The sequence below is a fragment of the Aethalodelphis obliquidens genome, unplaced genomic scaffold, assembly GCF_003676395.1.
Source record: "Aethalodelphis obliquidens isolate GAN/ISIS:26980383/991018 unplaced genomic scaffold, ASM367639v1 scaffold55, whole genome shotgun sequence".
NCBI lineage: Eukaryota > Metazoa > Chordata > Mammalia > Artiodactyla > Delphinidae > Aethalodelphis > Aethalodelphis obliquidens.
This window is the reverse complement of record NW_020837999.1, coordinates 10,612,110-10,634,989: the sequence shown is the minus strand read 5'-3', so window position 1 is coordinate 10,634,989 and position 22,880 is coordinate 10,612,110. Positions and strand designations below refer to the sequence as shown.

At 40.2% G+C, this 22,880-nt stretch overlaps 1 protein-coding gene across 4 annotated transcripts in view; it reads right to left on the bottom strand.

The window, feature by feature from the left end:
- Nucleotides 1–1,112: 1,112 nt before the first annotated feature.
- Nucleotides 1,113–22,880, bottom strand: part of SELL (selectin L) — a 23,599-nt gene continuing 1,831 nt past the window's right edge. The window contains exons 3-9 of one of the 4 annotated variants that reach the window (XR_003428564.1): nt 21,770–22,156; nt 20,708–20,815; nt 14,260–14,445; nt 12,538–12,723; nt 10,495–10,623; nt 6,491–6,574; nt 1,113–2,120 (exon numbers count right to left, since the gene is read on the bottom strand). Coding sequence is in view for 2 of the 4 variants with exons in the window: in XM_027086373.1 (XP_026942174.1) it covers nt 2,102–2,120; nt 6,556–6,574; nt 10,495–10,623; nt 12,538–12,723; nt 14,260–14,445; nt 20,708–20,815; nt 21,770–22,156 (1,034 nt within the window). In the remaining 2 variants the exon portion in view is untranslated. The remainder of the gene's footprint in view (nt 2,121–6,490; nt 6,575–10,494; nt 10,624–12,537; nt 12,724–14,259; nt 14,446–20,707; nt 20,816–21,769; nt 22,157–22,880) is intronic. The other 3 variants (XM_027086373.1, XR_003428565.1, XM_027086374.1) reach the window with 3 other exon arrangements.

The window sequence follows — 22,880 nt, the reverse complement described above, 5'->3', positions numbered from 1 at the left end:
AAAAAAATCTACACTTAAGGTTCAGTTCACAAAGAAATTTCATACCCAAATCAGTCATTGCAATAACCCTGTGAAGTAAACAAGGCATATTTCATTCTTACAACTAAGTCTCAGGAAGCTTAAACCCAAGGTCTTTGAGAAATTTCTTTCATGAATCTTTATTTATTTATTTATGAATCTTATGAATCTTTATTTAAGGAATGTGGCATGACTTAATTCCTAAGATCATATAGTAGCCTTAGGGCTTAAGCATAGGACTGTGTTTTTAAGTCCGTATACATCTTACCCCCAAAAAGTAGCCTCCCCTTGTGTTCTTTGATCCTGATGTCTTAGTTGAATAAGCTCTTGCAGTCAGGGCTGCCATGGGAGTCCATGCAGGTTGTGCACTGTATAACTCTGAGGGATGCATTCTAAGCTACATGAATGTGAATGGCACATCCTCAATTTATGGTGCACAGCATGGAGAATCTTTTGCAACAGCCCTTGGTGTTGTGCAAAATCTGAGACGGCTTTGAGGAAGGAACATGTAATCATTACCAAAAAAATCATTCTCTTAAAATGTAGAAGTTTATATGAAAGCTGTATTGGCCATGGCGCAAGGAGGTATTTCCAACTAGTTTTTATACAGGGCCCTATTCTCTTATAAGAATTCAGCCCTTGACAGTAGCTGAGTATCTGTATGGGTTATCACATGCCATGGAAAGAGAGTTCGCAGCAAGTGATATCAACAGTACACTGTGTTCTCTTTCAGATTTATTGAATGCACATTACTGTGTCAAGTAATGAATTAGACATTCCAGGGATGTGGCCCAGTTTCTGCCTTTAAGGGGATAGAATTTCACTGGGGAGAAAACACACATACCATAATTTCAAAAATAACAAACTAGGGGGACTTCCTTGGTGGCGCAGTGGTTGAGAGTCTGCCTGCCGATGCAGGCGACGCGGGTTCGTGCCCCGGTCCGCGAAGATCCCACATGACGCGGAGCGGCTGGGCCTGTGAGCCATGGCCGCTGAGCCTGCGCGTCCGGAGCTTGTGCTCCGCAACAGGAGAGGCCGCAACGGTGAGAGGCCCGCGGATCTCAAAATAAATAAATAAATAATAACAAACTAGGTAACATTTTTTTAAAAAACTGTATTTAAGTACAAAATTGCATGTTACTGACTAAGCTCGCAGTAGGAGGCCAGGAAGGGGAGTTTGTCACAGGTTGGACTAGTTAAGGACTTGTTATGAAAACAGTGGTAAGGGTGGGGGATGCCCGAGATGAATCATAAAGAGTAGATAGAATCTAGGTGGATACGTAAGAGGATTTGGGGGTGAGGAAGGACCCCCAATAACAAAAACGAGACATTAAAACCCAAATCCAAAAAGAAAACCCAACAGTGCAGGCTATCTTTCTCATCTCTCGTTTTGCTTGGTGGTCATGAGCTGCTCCGTGTGGAAGTCAGGCAACTGAGAAGGGGAGATGGCTGAAGAAGGCGGGAGCCTGGGGGCAGTTAAATAAGATGGCCTCCATTTATAGAAGCTGGGGCCGCAGTGCAAACAGGACTTTTCCTAGTTGGAGCAGATCCCCATTACTCTGCTGGAGCTGGAAAGCAAGGGTAACATCAATTTTATAAACTTTCTATAGGAATATATCTCCACAGTACACTGGAGGGCTGGGGAGGTAAAATGTGATCTGTAACAAAACTGAGCCTGTAGTTGCATATGTATCAAATTTTCGCTGTATTTCAAAGTATATGTCATCAGGTACAGCTCAGAATTGAAGCTGGAAGCCAGAGTTGAGAAAGAGAGTGAAATTGGCATATTTATATTCCACAGTAATCCTTTTCCCATGGTCTTGTTTGTCCATGGAAAAAAGAATAAAATGCTGAGCTATAAAACCCACAACTGCACACTGAAACTTGCGGGGGCAGGGGTGATGGGGCAAGATGGAAACAGAAGGAGCAGCTGGTCGTATTGAAAACTTTTCAGATGTACTGAAATAGACACACTTCATCTTCAGTGTAGAAGATGCCACCAGGCAAAACTTTGCATGGAGGGGGATTTGAAGGATCCAGTGACACTTCAGTTTCCCAAGAATTTTCTTTCACAACAGGTCGTTTAATACGGCTCATCCATGCTGAATGATAAACAAGAGAAAATAAATTAAACTCAGGAGCCTAAAAGTTGCAAAAATTTAAGTGTTGGTAGTAAAGGTAAATGGTCACTAAAGGTCAGAAGAGTAAAGGAACTCTTTCAGATGAGTTACAAGATGCAGGACATTCACTAAGGCACAGGAGTGAGAAGAAAACCCTAAAGCAATGCTTCTCACCCTTTCAGGTGCTTACCACCTAGACATGGTGTTGAAACAAACACCCTGATTCAGGTCTGGGTGGGCCTGAGATTCTGCATTTCTAACAAGCTCCCTGGTAGTGCTTAAGTGGCTAGTCCTCAGAACACACAGAGAAATTTTGGCAGTACAGGCTTTTCTTCATGTCTAATGAATATGAACGGCATTTTGATAGATTTTGAACAGTGGAAAGTCAGAAAAGTAAAAGAAGACGTATTTAAATGGAAAGAGAAATTAGAGAACATCAAAACTTGTGAAAGGTACGGTACTAGGTTCTGCACGCCTGATTCTGGTGGGATATGATTTAAGGAGATGATGACAAATTTAGTTTTGTGAAAAGAAAAATGACACTTGTGTGTGTCAAACAATTCATTCTTGGAGGGAACAAGGGAGAACCAAGTAGGGTATGTCTGAATAACACCTTTCAAAGGGAGAACCAGATTCTGAGACTCTGCTGTCATGGTGAACTGCCAGGGTAAACCACAGTTCAGCAGCTGCAAGCGTGCTTGCCAATTACAGAGATAAAAATGTTTCTGAAAACAAAATTTCATATAAACCTCCTCTCTGAGGTTGGCATTGTATCTTCCTGTGTATCTTGGGTGTAGCTTTTACCCGGGCAGAATTTAGACTCTAGAAACCAAATGAGGTGATAAACAGAACCAGTTTGCAGAAGAGTCAAAATAACCCAGCAAGAATTGAAACCACAAATGCACGAGGAGTCAGTTATTCACCAACCAAATGCTAATAGGAATCAGCACAGAGGACTATGAGTGTTAGCTCAAGGGCTTAAAAAAAACTGATACATGGTGTTGAGTGTGATAGTGTTCATTTTACCTTTGGCTTGTTTTAGAAACACACCCTACTTCTTCCACTCCACCCTTCCTCAGTGCCATCACACAATGGTTTCAGTGCAAAAAAATTACAATACTGGAGGAGGAGGGTGTCTGTGACTTACACCTCCAACCTGGGTTCTAGAAGCATAAACGTTAAGAACATGATCTTTGGATCCAGATGGATGCAAATCTCAGCTTTGCCATTTATTCAGTGACCTCAGGTAGTTAATTAAGTTCATCGTTCCTTCACCTTACGATGGAAATATTAATAGTACCTACATCCACAGGCTTGTAGGCAACCTTTAATGATTTAAGACATGCAAGACACTCAGAACAGTGCATGGCATGGAATGAATGTTTGATAAATGTTTGTTACTATTGTAACTAACTCTGTCACTAGCTCAGGCACTATAGGAAAGTTATTTAATTAGCTCAATTATCAAGAGAGTTTGAATGCCAAGGTCCGTTCCAGAACTAAAATTCTATGATTCTATTGTCACTTTGGCCAATAAATTTGAAGTATCCCAAGGCAGCTGGGCAAATAATTCTTCTTTACCACATCCTTCTAGAATGTCTGGTGAAGTGTGCAAGACCTGTGTTGATGGGGCAAGGCTTCCCTTCCAACTTCTGTTCACAGCTCCTCAATACACCATGGGCTCTAGGTAGTTCTACTCACTGGCCCCTGAATGTTTTCAGAGTCCCAGTACCATACCATTTACATCATTTCCCTCTTCCAGACTGCCTTCCCTGCTTCTGTCCATACACCTAAATCCTATCCATCCTTAAAAAACCAACCCAGGTTCCATCTTCTTCGTAAGGTTTTCTGCGGTCACCAAACATCTTCTGTACTGAAGCAGTCTGGCCTTCAATACAGAACTCATTGACCATTACCATATTCTGCCTTTATTTTTCTGAAGTGTTTTTTCTATATTTCTGTCTTAACTTCCCAACTAGATAATAATCTCCCTGAGGTCTGGCACAAGGATTTACTTCTCTTGGTGTCTCAGTCAAGCTTAACCTTTTCCCAACAAAAAGGTGTTAATAAACAGCTATTGATTGGTTCATTGTAAAAATCAGTGAACCATTAAACTTAATATGGCAATTAGCTTAATATGGTACTTAATCCTAATGCTCTTCCTGCCAGCATCTCTTCCTGTCGCCCAAGGACATCTGAAAAATTGATCTGCTTCCATCTAGTGGCAATTAAAACACAGGTGGTTCCTGTGGCCAGAAAACAGCTCTGGGTAGATTGTGCCAGAAAAGACTTTCACTCAGTGGGTGTGAGCATGAAAGAAATCTTTATGTCTTGTGGATTTCCTGCCAACAGAGATAGGGAGTTCAGCCTAGAGAAGAGTCAGGGACCCCATCTACACTATCTAATGGAAGATAGGGCAATAAAAGAACATAGAATAAAAGAAACTTCACTGACCCTATGTCCTCATCCAGTTACCCCTCCTGACTCTTTCATCTCCTTCCAGCCAAGTTTTATGAAAAAGATAATGTATACGTTCTGCCTCTATGTTCTCCACCCCACTGATTCCTCAACCCCTGGCTACAGGACTTCTGTCATGACCTCAGCATTGAAAACAATTTCCCTACTGATACCCTTATTATATCCAGTGGATCGTGGCAGTATTTGAAATAGTTTTCATTTCCCTTTTTCCTTAGGATCATGACCCCATACTCTCCTCATTTTCCTTCTACATCTCTGGGAACATCTTCCCATTCGCCTTTACCTTAGCTGACTTCTTTGATATTGACCTTCCTCTGGCTCCTACCCTCTCTCCCACATCCTCTTCCATTCTCACCCTGCACATACTACCTGGGTGATTGTACCTGCTCCTGAGATACAATTACCTCCTGTAATGTGAGAACCTCCAAATCCATTTCTTCTGCCCCAAGGTAGCCCTTTTGCTACAGATAGAATCAACAGATGATGGTTGAACCACAGACACCTACATTTTAACAGGTACAAAACTGAACCCATGATTGCCACCTCCAAAACTTCTCATTCTTTCGTGTTCCCTTCTCAGTAAATAATACAGTAGAGATGGTAACCGTCTACCAGTTCCCACATCAGAACCATGGCAACTTACTTGATTCTTCTCCCTCTCTCTTAGCCAATTAACAATCATATTCAGTTGATTCTACCACCAGTTATCTCATGAACTCATCCTCATTGCTATTGCCCTAGACAGACATCATCAGCTTTAACCTAATAACTTCAAATACCTCCAAAACAGTTCTTTGCCCCCAGAGTCATTCATCTCCCATGTTTGCATACTTTTATGCAGAGTGATCCTCCCAAGATGCAAATTTCAGCATGACATTCACCTGCTTCAACCCCTGTTACTAATACCCCAAAGACCTCAAGATTAAGTCCATACTCCTTCATATGGCTTATAAATTACTTTATAATTGTCCTCTGTTGCCTTCTGTCTCTCCAGTTTTTCTTTTGTACTTTAAACTACAGCTCACTAAACTACTAAGGACTTGTCAATAACAATCTGTGGTTGGTAGGATGGTTGCCTGAACAAGAAACCAACCTCCTCAGGCACCATCTTGCTTCATTTCCTCCAGCATTTGGAAAGGTACCCAGTTGTCTAGCTGGGTAGTCTGTCACCAAAGTCTCATCTCCATTGTTCGTTTGACTTATACTTTCCTTCTTAATATTTCAAAGCAAGTCACTAAACCCTGAAACTGAGAAGTGTTTTGCTATCTTCATTTCTGCCTGGTAGGCCTTGTATTTTCACATGTATGTGTTTCTGCAGTTGAAGAAATCTGAGGTTCAAGACCAAGCCAAAAAACTTCCCCCTCTTTGGGGGAAGCTGCAAGTAGAATTCAGGCTCCCCACCTTTCCCGCATTTCTGAAGGTCAATGCCTATCAGAGGTCATTTGCCATCTTGTGCTAGGTGCTGAGGGCCTGGTGTCTGGAATTATACCTTTTTCGTAGAGCCTGGGATTCATTAGTTTTTTCAATAAATCCTTGTTGACTTGAATGTTTCCTGAATACTGTATTTAGCCTTGCCCCCATGTTCATCCAGAATAAGAAGAAATAAACCATAATGCTTCCAATCCTCAAAGAAAATTCAGAAGCAATCAGAAAGAACTGTCTTTACATAAACTACCCCTTCTTAATAGGGCATTACTTGTTCATTCATTCATTCAGCTCCTCTGGCACTAAAAAAAACGGACAGCTTTTAAGGAAGGTTAGTAGATTTATTACTTTATCTGGAAATTTCATTTGGATGAGACCCCATGTAAATAACTAATAAGGAGCTGATGTGTCTAGCTATAACAGGAAGTATTAAGACACTTAATACTTACCCTCTGTAAGCAGAGGGTAGAGAAGACATCAACAGATATCGAAACTTCTTGCTGATAAAACTTACCTTCTCCGAGACTTTTTGCCTAAAAATAGAAGAGAAAAATGGCATCAGAAAAAGGAGACAATTTCAATTTTTTATACTTAGAAGGGAGATTCCCTCTCTCAAAACTGTTTCTTGAAGTGTATTTTGTATTTGTGAGGTGGACCGCATGGTGTCTAAGGGGATTTGAGGTACTGTCGTAACGTTCTAATTCGAACAGTGGTAGAACAGACTCATTCATGCAGATGCTTCTCAGAGCACCGTTTCATCCGCTCTGCTGCTCACAAAACAGAAGTCCAGCCTGAACTATCCGATGATCAGGCCCCATGTACCCATTCTTGTGTTTACACATCCCGATCTGCCATCTCGTCCTACCTGCAGATTCTTCCCTAAGAGATTCAGCTGCTAATACTATAAGAATATGTATCATTACACTTCACGCCATCTTCTCTGTGAAAATCCACAAGAGAAATTACACTCAGGTCTCAGTGGTAGGAGCTACATGCCTCATCTGGGTAACCACTGTATTCTTATCTTACAAACACAGTGAGTATCATTACTGGTTATGTTTCCTTCTTTGACTGGCTGCAAGGAAACTCAGCCAGATCTGAAACCCTCTTCTATCCTAACTTTACCCCTGGCTCTGACTTATTTTTGGTATTCTAAATTTTGGCCTTATTTTTCTTACTTTTAAACTAATTTTAATTTGCTGTGTTGAATGCATTTGGTAAACTATCTTACATTCTTTTTGAAAGAAAGCAGACTATAAATAAGTAGATGAATGAACTGCAGGGCTAGGCTCCAGAGGAAATAAAAGCAAAAAATGCTTTTTGAGGGGAAAAAAAATCACTGGGAGGCAATATATTTCTGTGTCTATAAACTAGAGCTCTAGATCATCCAGTCTGGGTCCAGGTCCTTTTTTGCCAACTGTAGTGTGTCTTTGAATAGCTACTTATTCTCTCTCAGCTACCATTTCTTCATCTGTGAAAGGGTCATGATAATTATATTTTCCTCACTGAGTTGATAAAATGTATTCAAAGTATTTAGGCCAGGGCCTAGAGCATAGAAAGTGCTCAATTCTTGTTTTAAACCTTTAAAATGTTAGAAATTACTACTTTAATTATTTCTTCCAAAATTTAGCCAGCTGGTGACATGAGCCAAAAGCACTTGAGCAGGGAGAATTAAATCTGAATGAATTTCAGATTCCATTCATTTTCATATGAATATATTTTTCTTTTAGGAAAAATGAAACACATACATGAGCAAGAATCTGTTCCTATTGAGAAAGTTTCTTTTTCAAGAAAAAGGGAACTAAGGGGCCTGTGTTCAGTTTTGTGCCCTGTTCTTACCCTGTGTGTTGGTTCAGGTAAACAATTCTTCTGTGGGTCAAAAAATAGAGCCTTATTAATCTGAAGACCAGTGGTTTTAGGGAGCATATCTGGATGGGAGTCTGATCTCTGATTCCGGCCGCTGCTGATATGGAATTTTAGAGATTTGGCCTAAAACATCATTGCTTCAGTTTCCTCATTTACTGAACAGGGCCAGTAATGATGCCTAATCAGAGAATGATGGTGCTAGGAGAAAAAAAAAATTTCTAGACAAGCCCATGCACAGGGAGGCATGTTTCTGGAGCCCACCCTTATTCTTTTCTCCGAAAAAAGGAGCTGAAGTCTGGGTATTAAGACAACTGGGGCAGGGGCCAAAGTACAGGTTCAGAAGATCCATCTGAGGACAGGACAAGGGTCAAGAGTCTGGTCATTTCATTGGCTTCTGTGCTCTAAATATTTGCTTGTCCCCTTTTTCCAGCTTTTGGAACACCAAAAGCCTATAAAATTATCAGATTGATGAATACTGTATACATGCAGATTTATTGTATTAGAAAAGCTCTAGGGGTTTAGCCTGGGAACCTATCCATCATTTCTAATAATTGTCTCTATAGGAAAAATATTCTTCGTGTTTCAAAGAACTAACTTACAACTAAAAGTTTTAGAAGGCAAAGTCACTGGAAAGTTGGAGCTATCAGAAGATGTTTCACAAATGAAGAATATTTAGTGTGAGATTAAAGATACCCTGACTTTCCTACAGAGTCAGTGATCTTTTGGGGCTTCTGTTCTCTTGTGCTCTTTGTTGGCATAATTGTAACTAGCCTAACTGCCCGTTATCTGTTTCCTGTTTGCCCCACACTGATTCCCCCAGTAGGGGCATGCAGTTTTCAAGTTATCAGTTTGAGATCTTGTACAGAAATGACTCCAAGGTAAAAAAAAATTGCAAAACAACCCCACTGCTTTTCTCACCACTGCTTATAGTACAGCCTTAGGCAGCATCCCACCTCCTGCATCCCACCACTAAATACACATGACTTCAATTCTATTCTTTTTATTCTACTAACATTTATTAAAAGATTTTGGAATTTGGAAATATCTCCTTACTAAGGTGACTCCCAGCCCCAAAGTCCTTAATGGTTACTTAGATAATAGCCCTCTTATCCCAGAGGGTGGAGTGTAAATTACCCACTCTATTCTCCACCCCCTCACTTCTGCCAAGGTCACTCAAGGCAGGAGGAAAGAAAGGATGATTGGGGGCGGTCTTTAAGTCTCAATGGAAAGGATGATCAACGGTGCGAGAAAAATCTCATTCTTTTTTTGCCTTACTGCCATATTTAAGTAAACAGCATAGTACTCTAAGACAATGGGATCTAACCTTAGCAGAAGTTCCAAGAGCAGGAGCAGAGACATTTTAACCACTCAGGGCTCTTACTTTACAGTTACTGAAGTTCTTGCACATCAACAGCACCCCCGTCCATTGTGTTTCTGGGTTGGTTATAAAACTAATCTAGTACCCTTAGTCTTAAATTTGGAATGAAAGATCAGGTCATAGCAGAAGACCATTAGGGATTGGTAGATAATCTTCCTGCAATTGCCAGTAAGAATGGGTGGTGGGGCAGCCTTTACATACTATATTCATGGCATAGAATACATACTAATTAATTTGATGGAACTGAAATTACAATGGCCCCACAGAGGCAACACAGAGCAGTTGTTTAGCAGTTGTTTTGAGGTCACTGATGGCCCCTGAACTTGAAGCAAGGTTATCTTTAAAGCTGCCTAATATCCATACATGTCATAATCTTGAATGTTTCTGTCTGATGACTTTGGCCAAATGTGGCAGCACATACCCAAGGCCTGCCTGACTGTGGGCCTCTAACTGGCAGGTTTGTCCCGCTTGAGGGTTTGGACACACTCAGGAGGGAGGTGAGGGCAGTGATGCTGTTGTTCTTCTCCAGTGGTGTTTCATCTACTATTCCAAGCAGCAGATACTAGTTTCTTGAGGCAGCCCTCCTTAATTCCCCTTCTTCTCTCGTCCAGAGTGGATGGAAAGCATGAGTATGGGGTACATTTGGTTAAAGCTGTAACCTTGGCGAATAGGCACTGGGGAGAAAATGTGGGGATTTCCCTAAGGGACAATACAACTCCCACATGTCAGGAGCCAGACAGGTATCATCTGACTCTTGACAAGTCTAGGTATTTGGGAGAAGTGCTTTGAAAACCTTATGGGACATTAGATTCACTTCCTAGTGGAATTGCAGTGAAATCAAAACCATGTAGGCTCTTATAGGACAAGATCACATATCCCTTTTTTTTTTTTTAGAATTAAATAATAGCAAAGAACCATTACAATTTCTCATTTGTCTGTTAACACCCTAGCAAGGGTGTTAGCAAGGTACCTTGAAGACAGTAGGCATTTTTAGAAGATTTGTCAGAATGAAAAGCAAAAATCAGCCAACTTGTTTTGATGAAAGTGTGTTCTGGGCTGCTTCACACATCTCCAGGGACTGATGTCTGTAGAACCCAGAGCTTGGTATCCTGCTTTAGCTGAGGCTCTCATACTTAATTTCCTGTGGGTTTCTATGTTTTTTTCCACTTTAAAGTTGTATTATTTTTGTATGAAGGTAAACTCACATACCTTTTTTTAATCTCCTTGCCAGCCAAATGATAAATGCCAACCCAGAGAATGTGGTAACCATGACTGCCACCGGAATGAAGAGGGGGTTATAGTCACCCTCCTTGATTTTTGAGAAATTCCTGTCCACTTCTGCAAGAGAAATTAGTAAGGCATGTAGCATGAGGCCACAAGCATTATTTCCTTAGTGCCTTCTCATGACATTAAACTTTCTTCCTTGTTACATCTTCTAATAACTGTCCATTTGATGCTATTTGACAGATGAGGGAATCAGCATGGGAAAGCCCATGATGAGTCTATAGCAGAGAAAAGACTAGACCAGCTTTTCTAGCTCAACACCTATAGAATCTCAACCCACGGATTTGTGATTCATGGAATTCCTGGGAGATGTACCTAAATATTTTGGCAAAAAGTGGTCATCATTGTATTTAGCTCCATGGCCTTGTTCAATGGTTGGGACTCAAACACAGAGAAGAGCTAAAAAAGTTAAGTACAACTTCAGGAAAAATAAAAGCCAGTGACCTGAACCAGGCAACTTATCAATAAAAGGAATCTGTTCTCTGTCCTGGCTATTGTAAATAGAGCTGCAAAGGGGATATACGTATATGTATAGCTGATTCACTTTTTTATAAAGCAGAAACTAACACACCATTGTAAAGCAATTATACTCCAATAAAGATGTTAAAGAAAAAAAGGAATCTATTAATGCTTTGAAGCAGCTGTGCAAACATATGCACATGCTGTTACATGCCAAGGACCTGCACTAATGTGTCTTTCAAATGATGTAGTCCTGGGCTTCCCTGGTGGCGCAGTGGTTGAGAGTCCGCCTGCCGATGCACGGGACGCGGGTTCGTACCCCGGTCCGGAAGGATCCCACGTGCTGTGGAGTGGCTGGGCCTGTGGGCCATGGCCGCTGAGCCTGTGTGTCCAGAGCCTGTGCTCCGCAATGGGAGAGCCACAGCAATGAGAGGCCCACATACCACAAAAAAAAAAAGAAAAAGAAAAAGAAAAAAAGATGTAGTCCTACCATTTCCCTCACAAATAAGTAAAAGGATACATCTATATATCCTCTTATAAGTATGAACTAAGTTCATGTGGGGACCTTTACTGAAAAAATACTGATATGAAAAAAACCTATCTTCTGATACCACCAATTGAAGAAACTTACTTTTGCATATTGGCACAGCATCTGACTGTCCCTTATTCTTCATATTACTTTGATGAACACTTTCAAGATGCTTCCATCCCCACACCCAAATGTATAATGGAAAGGAGGTGCAAGTTCCCAGAGGATCCAAACAGAGGACCCCTATGGACTGCATGAGGATGCGGAAACGGACACTAGTCCAGCCTTAAAAGGAAATGCCCCATAAACCTGATGTACAATCCTCCCCTAAAGACTCCATGCCATGTCCCCAGTTCCCTACCCCACTTCCTGGCCCCGGGCCACAGAGAGATCAGCTTCTACAAATCCTACCATTTAAAGACTTCTGTCATTGGTATAGATAGTCTCCGGAGCAAACATGGGTAGCTATTCTTTCACATGCTAATTTAACATGGATTAATTGAGCATCTATTGCCAGGTGCTGTGTCAGGTGGGGGGTATATAGAGATGAGGAAGACACATCCTCTTATGCACAGACAGATTTGGGAGGCATCAGACTAGTGATAATTGAGAAGTATCCATTACTTTGTGAATTAGGTGGACATTGGCGACTTTTGTAGAGACATTTTAGTAGACTAACAGAGAAGTGAGATTGTAGTGGAATAGAAAAATGGATAAGAAATAAGTCAGTATAGACAGTGAGTTTAGATGTTAAGGGCTGAGATAGGAGGAGTTGAGAATTGGCTGAAAAAAAAAAGGGAAATCACTGTCATTGAAGAAAGAGGCAAGAGCAGCCAATTTATGGTAAATTAATGTGTACAAATTTTTTTAAGTGACATACATTTAGCAAAATAAACTTAAAAGTTTAATCTATCTTTCCCCACCATCTGCTTGTCAATAAGCTACCTCTTTAAGTCTTTAATATTTTGGGGCAAACTTACTTTGACATATTGGACTAGGGCTGGACCAATTTCCAGATGATCCACAAATAGTTTTCTTTGCCCCAATTAACTCAGCTCCTTCTGAGCAGCTGAAGGTACACGTGGAGGTAAAGCCGAAGTCGACCAGGGGGTGACTACAGTCCATGGCTCCAAAATCGGGTGCTGTTAGAGGCTCACACTGAATCACTTCAGTGAAAAAGAAAAAATCAGTATTTCTGAGCAGAGACCCTCCCATGACAAACAGTTTTTAGGCAAACTGCCTAACTCAACTGTGGAACCATTGACGTGAATCTTAACATTTCTAATTTCTAGAAATTACTTCTGATGATGCTTCCAGAGTTTATTTTCTTGAGAATGATGGAGAATGGTAAGTCAGAGGTGAAACCAGGAGAACACAGAAAGCCCTGGGTGGGCAGGGGAGCACTGGGGAAAGGAGGGGAGGGCTGGCTCTTTCAGATTGCTGCCCCAGCCCTGGTAACTCTCCGTCTGCTGGAAGTGCTATGCTACGTGGCCTTGGCCTCAAGAGCTCTTATGGTGCATTATCAATGAATGTAGAGAATTTCCACGCTTTCACCTCTTCTAAAGTCTACCCAAGCAGTTGTGAAAAACATCCCCATTCTGTGAAACAAGTCCCTCAACTTTTATAAAATTCAACAGGTTGGTCAATTAGTTCTGTGATTTCAAAAAATGACTTGGATATTTCTTTTGAGAATTCAGCCACTTAAACTAGTGAGTCAAAAGCATAAATGTAGAAAATGTAACCAAAACTTCGCAAGTTTAGACACCACCAGTTTTTCCCCTAAAGAGAGAATCTTCTTGACAGTAAAAAAGAAAAAACCAAAAAACACCATATTTCAAATGAAAAACAAAAAAATCAAGAGATTGTGTTTTTGTTTTTCACAGAATTTGCTATTCTCCTGAGAGTTCATGGAGGAAGAAATCTAAAAAATGATTTTAAGAATAAACCAAATAAAACAATCAAAAAAGACCTCTAGCCGCCCCCCCACTCCCAAAAAGGAAATTGCTTGCTGTTAAGTAGGACACCACATAAAATAGGTGTTATTGAAAGGAGAGAACAACAAAAATTCAACTGCCGTTCAGCAAGACTGATTATTTATGCCATAGCAATGAGAAAATAAAAATAAAATAAAAATGCAGTATAGGGCTTCCCTGGTGGCGCAGTGGTTGAGAGTCTGCCTGCTAATGCAGGGGACACGGGTTCGAGCCCTGGTCTGGGAAGATCCCACGTGCCGCGGAGCGACTGGGCCCGTGAGCCACAATTACTGAGCCTGAGCGTCTGGAGCCTGTGCTCCACAGCAAGAGAGGCTGCGATAGTGAGAGGCCCGTGCACCCCGATGAAGAGTGACCCCCGCTTGCCACAACTAGAGAAGGCCCTCGCACAGAAACGAAGACCCAACACAGCCATAAATAAATTAATTAATTTAAAATATATACAGTATAACCACACTGTATTGCTGAAAATTATATATATGTTCTGTGACATAGTCTCAGAGATATTTGGTTGTTATTTTTTGTTTGTGGTTTTTGTTTTAAATTAGTAACAATAACCTCTTTGAAAATCATCTCAGTATAATCTAAGTTAGGTTAAATTATGCTTCAAAAGAGGATACAGACTTCTTAGCAAGACTCTACTACATTTGCTCAGTCTATAAACACAGGATTGCCATGACAACTCTCTAGTCTGAACAGTTAGTTACTCACCTCGACATGTTGGCTGTGGAGATGACCAGTTTCCAAATGGTCCACAAGTGGTTTCTTCAATCCCAACTATGTCTGTTCCCTCAAAGCAGTTGAAAGCACACTGCGATGTGAAGCTGAAGTTTCCCAAAGGGTGAATACAGGCCATGGTACCCAGCTCTGGGGCCTCCAAAGGCTCACACTGAGTCACTTCAATAAGAAAAAAAAAAAACACTGGGCAGTGTTCCAGGGACCTGATGACTGGGTTTGAATCTTAGCTCTGATACTTGATAACCAAGTGCCTTTAAGCACGGTGACTTAACCCCTTCAGCTTAGCTTCTTTACTTCTAAAAGAGGGATAATGATAATTGTATTGACTTCCTAAAGTTGGTGTGGGAATTAAATAATTTAATGCAAGTCAAGGACTTAGAGCCTGGCTCATAGGAAGCTTTAATTAAACATTAGCTAATCTTATTTTCTTTGGCATTACCTGGGGAGAGAGCTTTTAAATGTAGATAGGTTTAAGTGGGAATGACCAGCTCAGTTTGGAAATAACTGTCACATCAAAGCCCCTGAGTATACTAGACTGTTGAAAGTAGGAAGTTCGGAGAAAGACTGAGTGTCCATACTGGTCTTCTTTAAAAGGGGAGAAGATAAAAGCTTTAGGAAGCATCTTAGCCTGGATTCTGCCTTCACCGTCTCTAGCTCAGTTCCAGAACTTTAGTTCTTTTGATTTTTCCAGTCCTCTCCAGAAAGTATGTCCACTTCCTTGCCTGATTGGTGGCATAATAGATCAAATTAAGACTTGGAATTCAATCTTCACATTTTAGGCCCTGCCATGTCATTTAGGCAAATATTGCATTTCTTGTGTCTGATTCCTTATCAAATTTAAACCATCATTTTAAACTTCTTCTTGAGAGTTCAATGAAGAATGAATTCAAGAAATTAGAAGAATTTTAATATTTTCCATATACAGTACAAGTCCAAATGAAAGTAACTTATGTTGTCCCATACAGTTCATGCCCACAAGCAAGTGCCTAGTCTCAATCTTACAGACGCAGTGATAAGATGCTGACTGATCTCAAGTTGCTGTCAGTCTACTGGGGAATACAGACAAGAAAATTGATGACTTCAACAAATGTGGGATAAATAAGAAAGAAATATATGGAGCTACTGGAACACAGAACAGGGATGCTTAGCCTGTCTTGGCATCCAAAGAAAGCTTCCTGAAAGAAATGCTCCCTGAACTATTATCTTCCAGGTAAACAGGTGTGTTAGTCATGTGCAAAATGAGAAAGCCCTGAGCAAGTCAATGATTGATATACAAAGCAATATGGTAAGTGTGGAGAACTACAAGCATTTTGATGTTACTAAAAGGAAAGAGGAGGCAAGGGATGATGTGAGATGAGATTAGGGAGAAAGATAGGAGCTAAGACAAAATGCCTTTATCTTTTTTCATTGGTTTAATGAGTATCTACTATATATCAAGCATAACTCTATGCCTTGAGGAGTTTAGATTTTATTCTGTAGGATGAATGGTGGGTAGAAATTAAAGGGTGGATGGTCACGTGTGTGTGATGTTTACTTGATATTTAAAATTGATCAGATTGCCTATGGTATGAATAATATATTTGAGAGGAGCTAATTTAAAGATGTGGAACTCAGCTCAGAAATAACTGCAATAATCTAGGAGGAAGATAATAGAGGCAATAAGGTAGAGTTAATAAGTAGAAGACAAATTGGAGAAATAGTAAGTTAGAAAAATGAGTAGTAACCTTCCAAGACTGAACCAGGAAGAAATAGAAAATATGAACAGACCAGTCACAAGCACTGAAATTGAAACTGTGATTAAAAACCTTCCAACAAACAAAAGCCCAGGACCAGATGGCGTCACAGGCGAATTCTATCAAACATTTAGAGAACAGCTAACACCTATCCTTCTCAAACTCTTCCAAAATATAGCAGAGGGAGGAACACTCCAAACTCATTCTATGAGGCCACCATCACCCTGATACCAAAATCAGACAAAGATGTCACAAAGAAAGAAAACTACAGGCCAATATCACTGATGAACATAGATGCAAAAATCCTAAACAAAATACTAGCAAACAGAATCCAACAGCACATTAAAAGGATCATACACCATGATCAAGTGGGGCTTATCCCAGGAATGCAAGGATTCTTCAATATATGCAAATCAATCAATGTGATACACCATATTAACAAATTGAAGAATAAAAAACATATGATCATCTCAGATGCAGAAAAAGCTTTTGAAAAAATTCAACACCCATTTATGATAAAATCCCTCCAGAAAGTAGGCATAGAGGAAACTTACCTCAACATAATAAAGGCCATATATGACAAACCCACAGCCAACATCATCCTCAATGGTGATAAACTGAAGCCATTTCCACTAAGATCAGGAACAAGACAATGTTGCCCACTCTCACCATTATTATTCAACATTGTTTTGGAAGTTTTAGCCACAGCAATCAGAGAAGAAAAAGAAATAAAAGGAATCCAAATCAGAACAGAAGAAGTAAAACTGTCACTGTTTGCAGATGACATGATACTATACATAGAGAATCCTAAAGATGCTACCAGAAAACTACTAGAGCTAATCAATGAATTTGGTAAAGTAGCAGGATACAAAATTAATGCACAGAAATCTCTTGCATTTCTATACACTAATGATGAAATTTCTGAAAGTGAAATTAAGGAAACACTCCCATTTACCATTGCAACAAAAAGAATAAAATACCTAGGAATAAACCTACCTAAGGAGACAAAAGACCTGTATGCAGAAAACCATAAGACACTGATGAAAGAAATTAAAGATGATACAAACAGATGGAGAGATATACCATGTTCTTGGATTGGAAGAATCAACATTGTGAAAATGACTCTACTACCCAAAGCAATCTACACATTGATTGCAATCCCTATCAAACTACCAATGACATTTTTCACAGAACTAGAACAAAAAATTTCACAATTTGTATGGAAACACAAAAGACCACAAATAGCCAAAGCAATCTTAAGAAAGAAAAACGGAGCTGGAGGAATCAGGCTCCCAGGCTTCAGACTATACTACAAAGCTACAGTAATCAAGAAGGTATGGTACTGGCACAAAAACAGAAATATTGATCGATGAAACAGGATAGAAAGCCCAGAGATAAACCGATGCACATATGGTCACCTTATTTTATTTTATTTTATTTTTTGCAGTACGTGGGCCTCTCACTGTTGTGGCCTCTCCCATTGCGGAGCACAGGCTCCGGACGCGCAGGCTCAGTGGCCATGGCTCACGGGCCCAGCCGCTCCACGGCATGTGGGATCCTCCCAGACTGGGGCACAAACCCATGTCCCCTGTGTTGGCAGGCGGACTCTCAACCACTGCGCCACCAGGGAAGCCCAAGTCACCTTATTTTTGATAAAGGAGGCAAGAATATACAATGGAGAAAAGATAGCCTCTTCAATAAGTGGTACTGGGAAAACTGGACAGCTACATGTAAAAGAATGAAATTAGAACACTCCCTAACACCATACACAAAAGTAAACTCAAAATGGATTAAAGACCTAAATGTAAGGCCAGACACTATCAAACTCTTAGAGGAAAACATAGGCAGAACACTCTATGACATAAATCACAGCAAGATCCTTTTTGACCCACCTCCTAGAGAAATGGAAATAAAAACAAAAATAAACAAATGAGACCTAATGAAACTTCAAAGCCTTTGCAGAGCAAAAGAAACCATAAACGAGATGAAAAGACAGCCCTCAGAATGGGAGAATATATTTGCAAATGAAGCAAATGACAAAGGATTAATCTCCAAAATTTACAAGCAGCTCATGCAGCTCAATATCAAAAAAACAAACAACCCAATCCAAAAATGGGCACAAGACCTAAACAGACATTTCTCCAAAGAAGATACACAGATTGCCAACAAGCACATGAAGGAATGCTCAACATCACTAATCATTAGAGAAATACAAATCAAAACTACAATGAGGTATCACCTCACACCAGTCAGAATGGCCATCATCAAAAAATCTACAAACAATAAATTCTGGAGAGGGTGTGGGGAAAAGGGAACCCTCTTGCACTGTTGGTGGGAATGTAAATTGATACAGCCACTATGGAGAACAGTATGGAGGTTTCTTAAAAAACTAAAAATAGAACTACCATACGATCCAGCAATCTCACTACTGGGCATATACCCTGAGAAAACCATAATTCAAAAAGGGTCATGTACCACAATTTTCACTGCAGCTGTATTTACAATAGCCAGGACATGGAAGCAACCTAAGTGTCCATCGACAGATGATTGGATAAAGAAGATGTGGCACATCTATACAATGGAATATTACTCAGCCATAAGAAAAAACGAAATTGAGTTATTTGTAGTGGGGTGGATGGACCTAGAGTCTGTCATACAGAATGAAGCAAGTCAGAAAGAGAAAAACAAATACTGTATGCTAACACATATATATGGAATCTAAAAAAAAAAAAATGGTCATGAAGAACCTAGGGGCAGGGTGGGAATAAAGATGCAGACCTACTAGAGAATGGACTTGAGGACACGGGGAAGGGGAAGGGTAAGCTGGGACAAAGTGAGAGAGTGGCATGTACATATATACACTACCAAATGTAAAACCGATAGCTAGTGGGAAGCAGCCACACAGCACAGGGAGATCAGTTCGGTGCTTTGTGACCACCTAGAGAGGTGGGATAGGGAGGGTGGGAAGGAGGCTCAAGAGGGAGGCGATATAGAGATATATGTGTATGTATAGCTGATTCACTTTGTTATAAAGCAGAAACTAACACACCATTGTTAAGATTATACTCCAATAAAGGTGTTTAAAAAAAAAAAAAAAAGAGTAGTGTGTTACTTTGCATAAATGTAGGGGGAGGTGAGAGAGTTTTATACCAGAGTACCCATATAAATCGTGGAACCATACACTGAGATAAGGAATACAAAAAGGAAACCTAGCTGGGGACAATTGATTTTTCAGTCTTTTGGGCATCCCAAAGGTTATGCTTAGCATATTTGGAGTTCAGGCTAGATACATATTTGTCAGTCCAAAGTTCACATAGATTTGTGAGTCCACATAAGTTGCTAGGTTTGACCAAAGGGGGCACATAAAGTCAGAAGAGCAATGGACAAAAGATGGAAGATGAGATATAACAATAAGTGTATGAGCTTGGATAAGTGCCCATGAAGAAACCCAAGGAGAAGTGATCATAGGTAGAAAGAAAACCAGGAAAGACTGATATGATGGAGACCAAGACAAAAACAGAGTAAAATGTTCAAAAAGGAGTGAAATGGGCATGCCAATGACATAAGAATTTTTTAAAATTTAGAAATCGAGTGAAAGTAAAGTATTGGTAGAAGTCATGGCTCAGGGATTGACTGAAATGCGTCAGATCTGTTCCGGTTGGTTGATCATTTACATGTATTTTGGCTTTAATTCTTTATCTATTCATTGCAAACCCTGCCTTTTTTTCTTGTAATTTTCTATTTTATGCACCAGATACTTCAAACATAGTTTTGAAACTCAACCAATATCAATCGAAGGACGTGAAGTTTCTTTCAGTAGTGAGTTGACTAGGTCAAAGACTCCATGTCTTTGAATCTACGTATTCTTTCCTTTCTGTTCCTACCACTGAGACTCTGAATGACTTCAATAGACCCCTGATGATGCTCTCCAGCTTCTCTCTTTTTGTTCAATCCATCTTGTGTACCGCTTCTAGGGTAATGGCCCTAAATGAAGGTGTTTAGATGCTAAGTGGCCTCTCATTGTCAAATAAAGGGCAGATTCCTTCATTAGGCAGCTTTCAGTCTCCACAGGCTTACTCCAGCGTATCTGGCTTTCCATCACATTAAATTATAAGCATGTATAATTTCCACTAGTTAACTGTAAATCTTTTAAGGTCAGGATCTGTAATAGATTTGTCCTTGTACCCCCTGAAATGCCAGCCCAAGTAAATGCGTTGGATTTATTATTATATTTTCCAACAGATACTGTATATCATGATGTGAACTTTTCTTGTTGGCCTTGCCCTGTCATGATCTTGAGGATGACGTGAAAAAGCAAGACTACCTTCTGCGTAACTCACCCTCCTGATGATAAATGCTATTGTTTCTTTCAGTTTCAGAGTTCTAATGAATCCAGCAAGCTTACTTGATTATGAATTCCTACCAAGCCTGATTCATTATTGTAATCCTTACAGCTTTAATCCCAAAGCAATATTCTTTGTAATGCTCAAAAAGACTTTTTGAGAAGTGAATTGAAACTTCATGCTGACTTATGAAATCTTTACGGAAAGGTAACAGTATTGTGCAAGCATAGCCTACTGATCAAAACTTCTCATTTCTCAGAATGGCTAATATCATTTTCCTTCAACCAACTTTCATAAACTACAATACTTTACATAGGAAGAAAGAAAGGAACAAAAGTGGCTTACCGAACTGACACTGGGGCCCGTAGTGCCCCAAATCACAGTTGCAGGTGTAATTATTGATGATTTCCATACATTGTCCATGGCCGCTGCATGACAAGGGTTGACAAGAAGCTTTAAGGGGGTGAGAAATTATATTAAGATGAATACTTTTTTAGTACTCCTAGTCATTTCTTTAAACATAGATAACTTTGGGGCTGTGACTACTTTAATAAACAGGAAAACTTTATTTGTATATTAATAGCATTTTTTGCATAAAAATCATACGCTAAAATTTTTATTTATGTAATATACTTGTGATACAGCCATAGACATTTTTTTAAGAATGAATTTACTAATGCTAATACTCTATAGCATTTGAGGGAACTTACTGACATACATTGAAACTCTTGAAATTTCTTTGATTTTAAGGTAGTAAGTGTATTAAACTATCACCTGACCCCAATCGTTTCCGCAGTATGTTTGGCAATCCCTTTCTTTATAGAAAGTACTGAATAGAGATTAGAAAATCTGAACTTGCTACATTACTAGAGAGTCCAGTTTACAAGAGACCAAATGAACTATGTTTCACTGTTAAGAATGACTTGGAAAAAATGCTGATTGCTTTGGAACTGTCATCATGGTCTCTACAGAAGTTTTCATACACCACAGATAATGAAACACTGCAAAGTTTCATTATATAGAATTATATAAGATTAGACCAAGAAGGAAACATGGCACTAAGCCGCCTACTTTACGAGGAGGAAATAGGTGACATGAGCCTCAGCTCTTGGCTGGTTCCATCTCTCTGCTTCCACTTCCTTGCCTTATTATCAGCGACACTGATTGTCTAGCTCTTCCTCCTTACTTTCCACATATATTTATCATCTTGTTGTAAAAGTGGTTCAGGGGTATAGATTTTGGGTATAGGGACGAGCCTCCCACACCAAAAATGCTCAGAAGTGACGTGACTCAAGCTTATTTAGAGGACTGGACTTATTTCAGAATGCCCTGGCAACTTCTCTGCTCCCCCAGGTTTCCATGGGGTTAGTGCTGTCATTCTCAGAGAAGCAGTCTGCTCACTCCTACCTGTGTAGCAGAGGGCTGTCTTTGCTTTGTGGCAGGCGTCGTCATTCCATTTCCCTGCATCTTTTGCCCTCTTGATGTAGATCTCCACACAGTCTTCTTTACTCTTCTTGTTGTTGGGCTCCCCGTGGCCCCAGTTCTCCGCTTCTTCGGTGAGAGATTTGTTGGTCCCTACCCAGGTCCATGCCCCTCCTACCTTCCGGATTCCTATCCAGTAGTATTTAGGACTGAAGGGAAGTGTCTTGTTCAGGTACTCAATCTCCCCTTTGTTTTGTATGGCAACTAAATCCGTGTAATTTTTTCTGCAGAACATTCTAGCCTTTTCCCAGGTCATGGGTCTTTTAGAATAATGGTAAGTCCAGCAATCGGTTCCATGATGTGCGAAGAAATCTGAAAGACATCAGTGTGAACTATGTAACCTCGTGGTTATAGCTGAAAAGAGCCCAGAACTAATCCAGGCTGAGCCTGCCAGAGACAAGGAAGCTGACACCTCAAGAGGGTAAGTTACCCTCTTGAGGTGATGGAATTAGTCATTTGCAGATTTGAAGAGTAGAACCTAGAACCTCTAGCCCTAATCACTTTTCACCATGATATAGAATACTTTTGCTCATAGCTCTATTTTAGATGAATTTGGTGGCTTTTTAGATTTATTTTCATAAAACAGTTTTTTCTCAAAATTCTTTCAAGTAAAATTTAACCACCAGTTTTTAGAAATCCATATGTCTTTTTCTTAGCAGTTGTCAATCATTTAAAGTTAATTTAAGTGTAATATCATATAGCCCTAAAATTTACTGTCCACTCTTTTATTTGGGGATAATTTCCTAAACGCCAATATTTGTAAATAAGGGAGAAGTAAATTAAGACAGGAATAATGGCATACTTTTTTTTTTTTTTTTGCGGTACGCGGGCCTCTCACCGTTGTGGCCTCTCCCGTTGCGGAGCACAGGCTCCGGACACACAGGCTCAGCGGCCATAGCTCACGGGCTCCGCGGCATGTGGGATCTTTCCGGACCGGGGCATGAACCCGTGTCCCCTGCATCGGCAGGTGGACTCTCAACCACTGCGCCACCAGGGAAGCCCCGGCATACTTTTAAGTAATCTCTTTTATATCAAA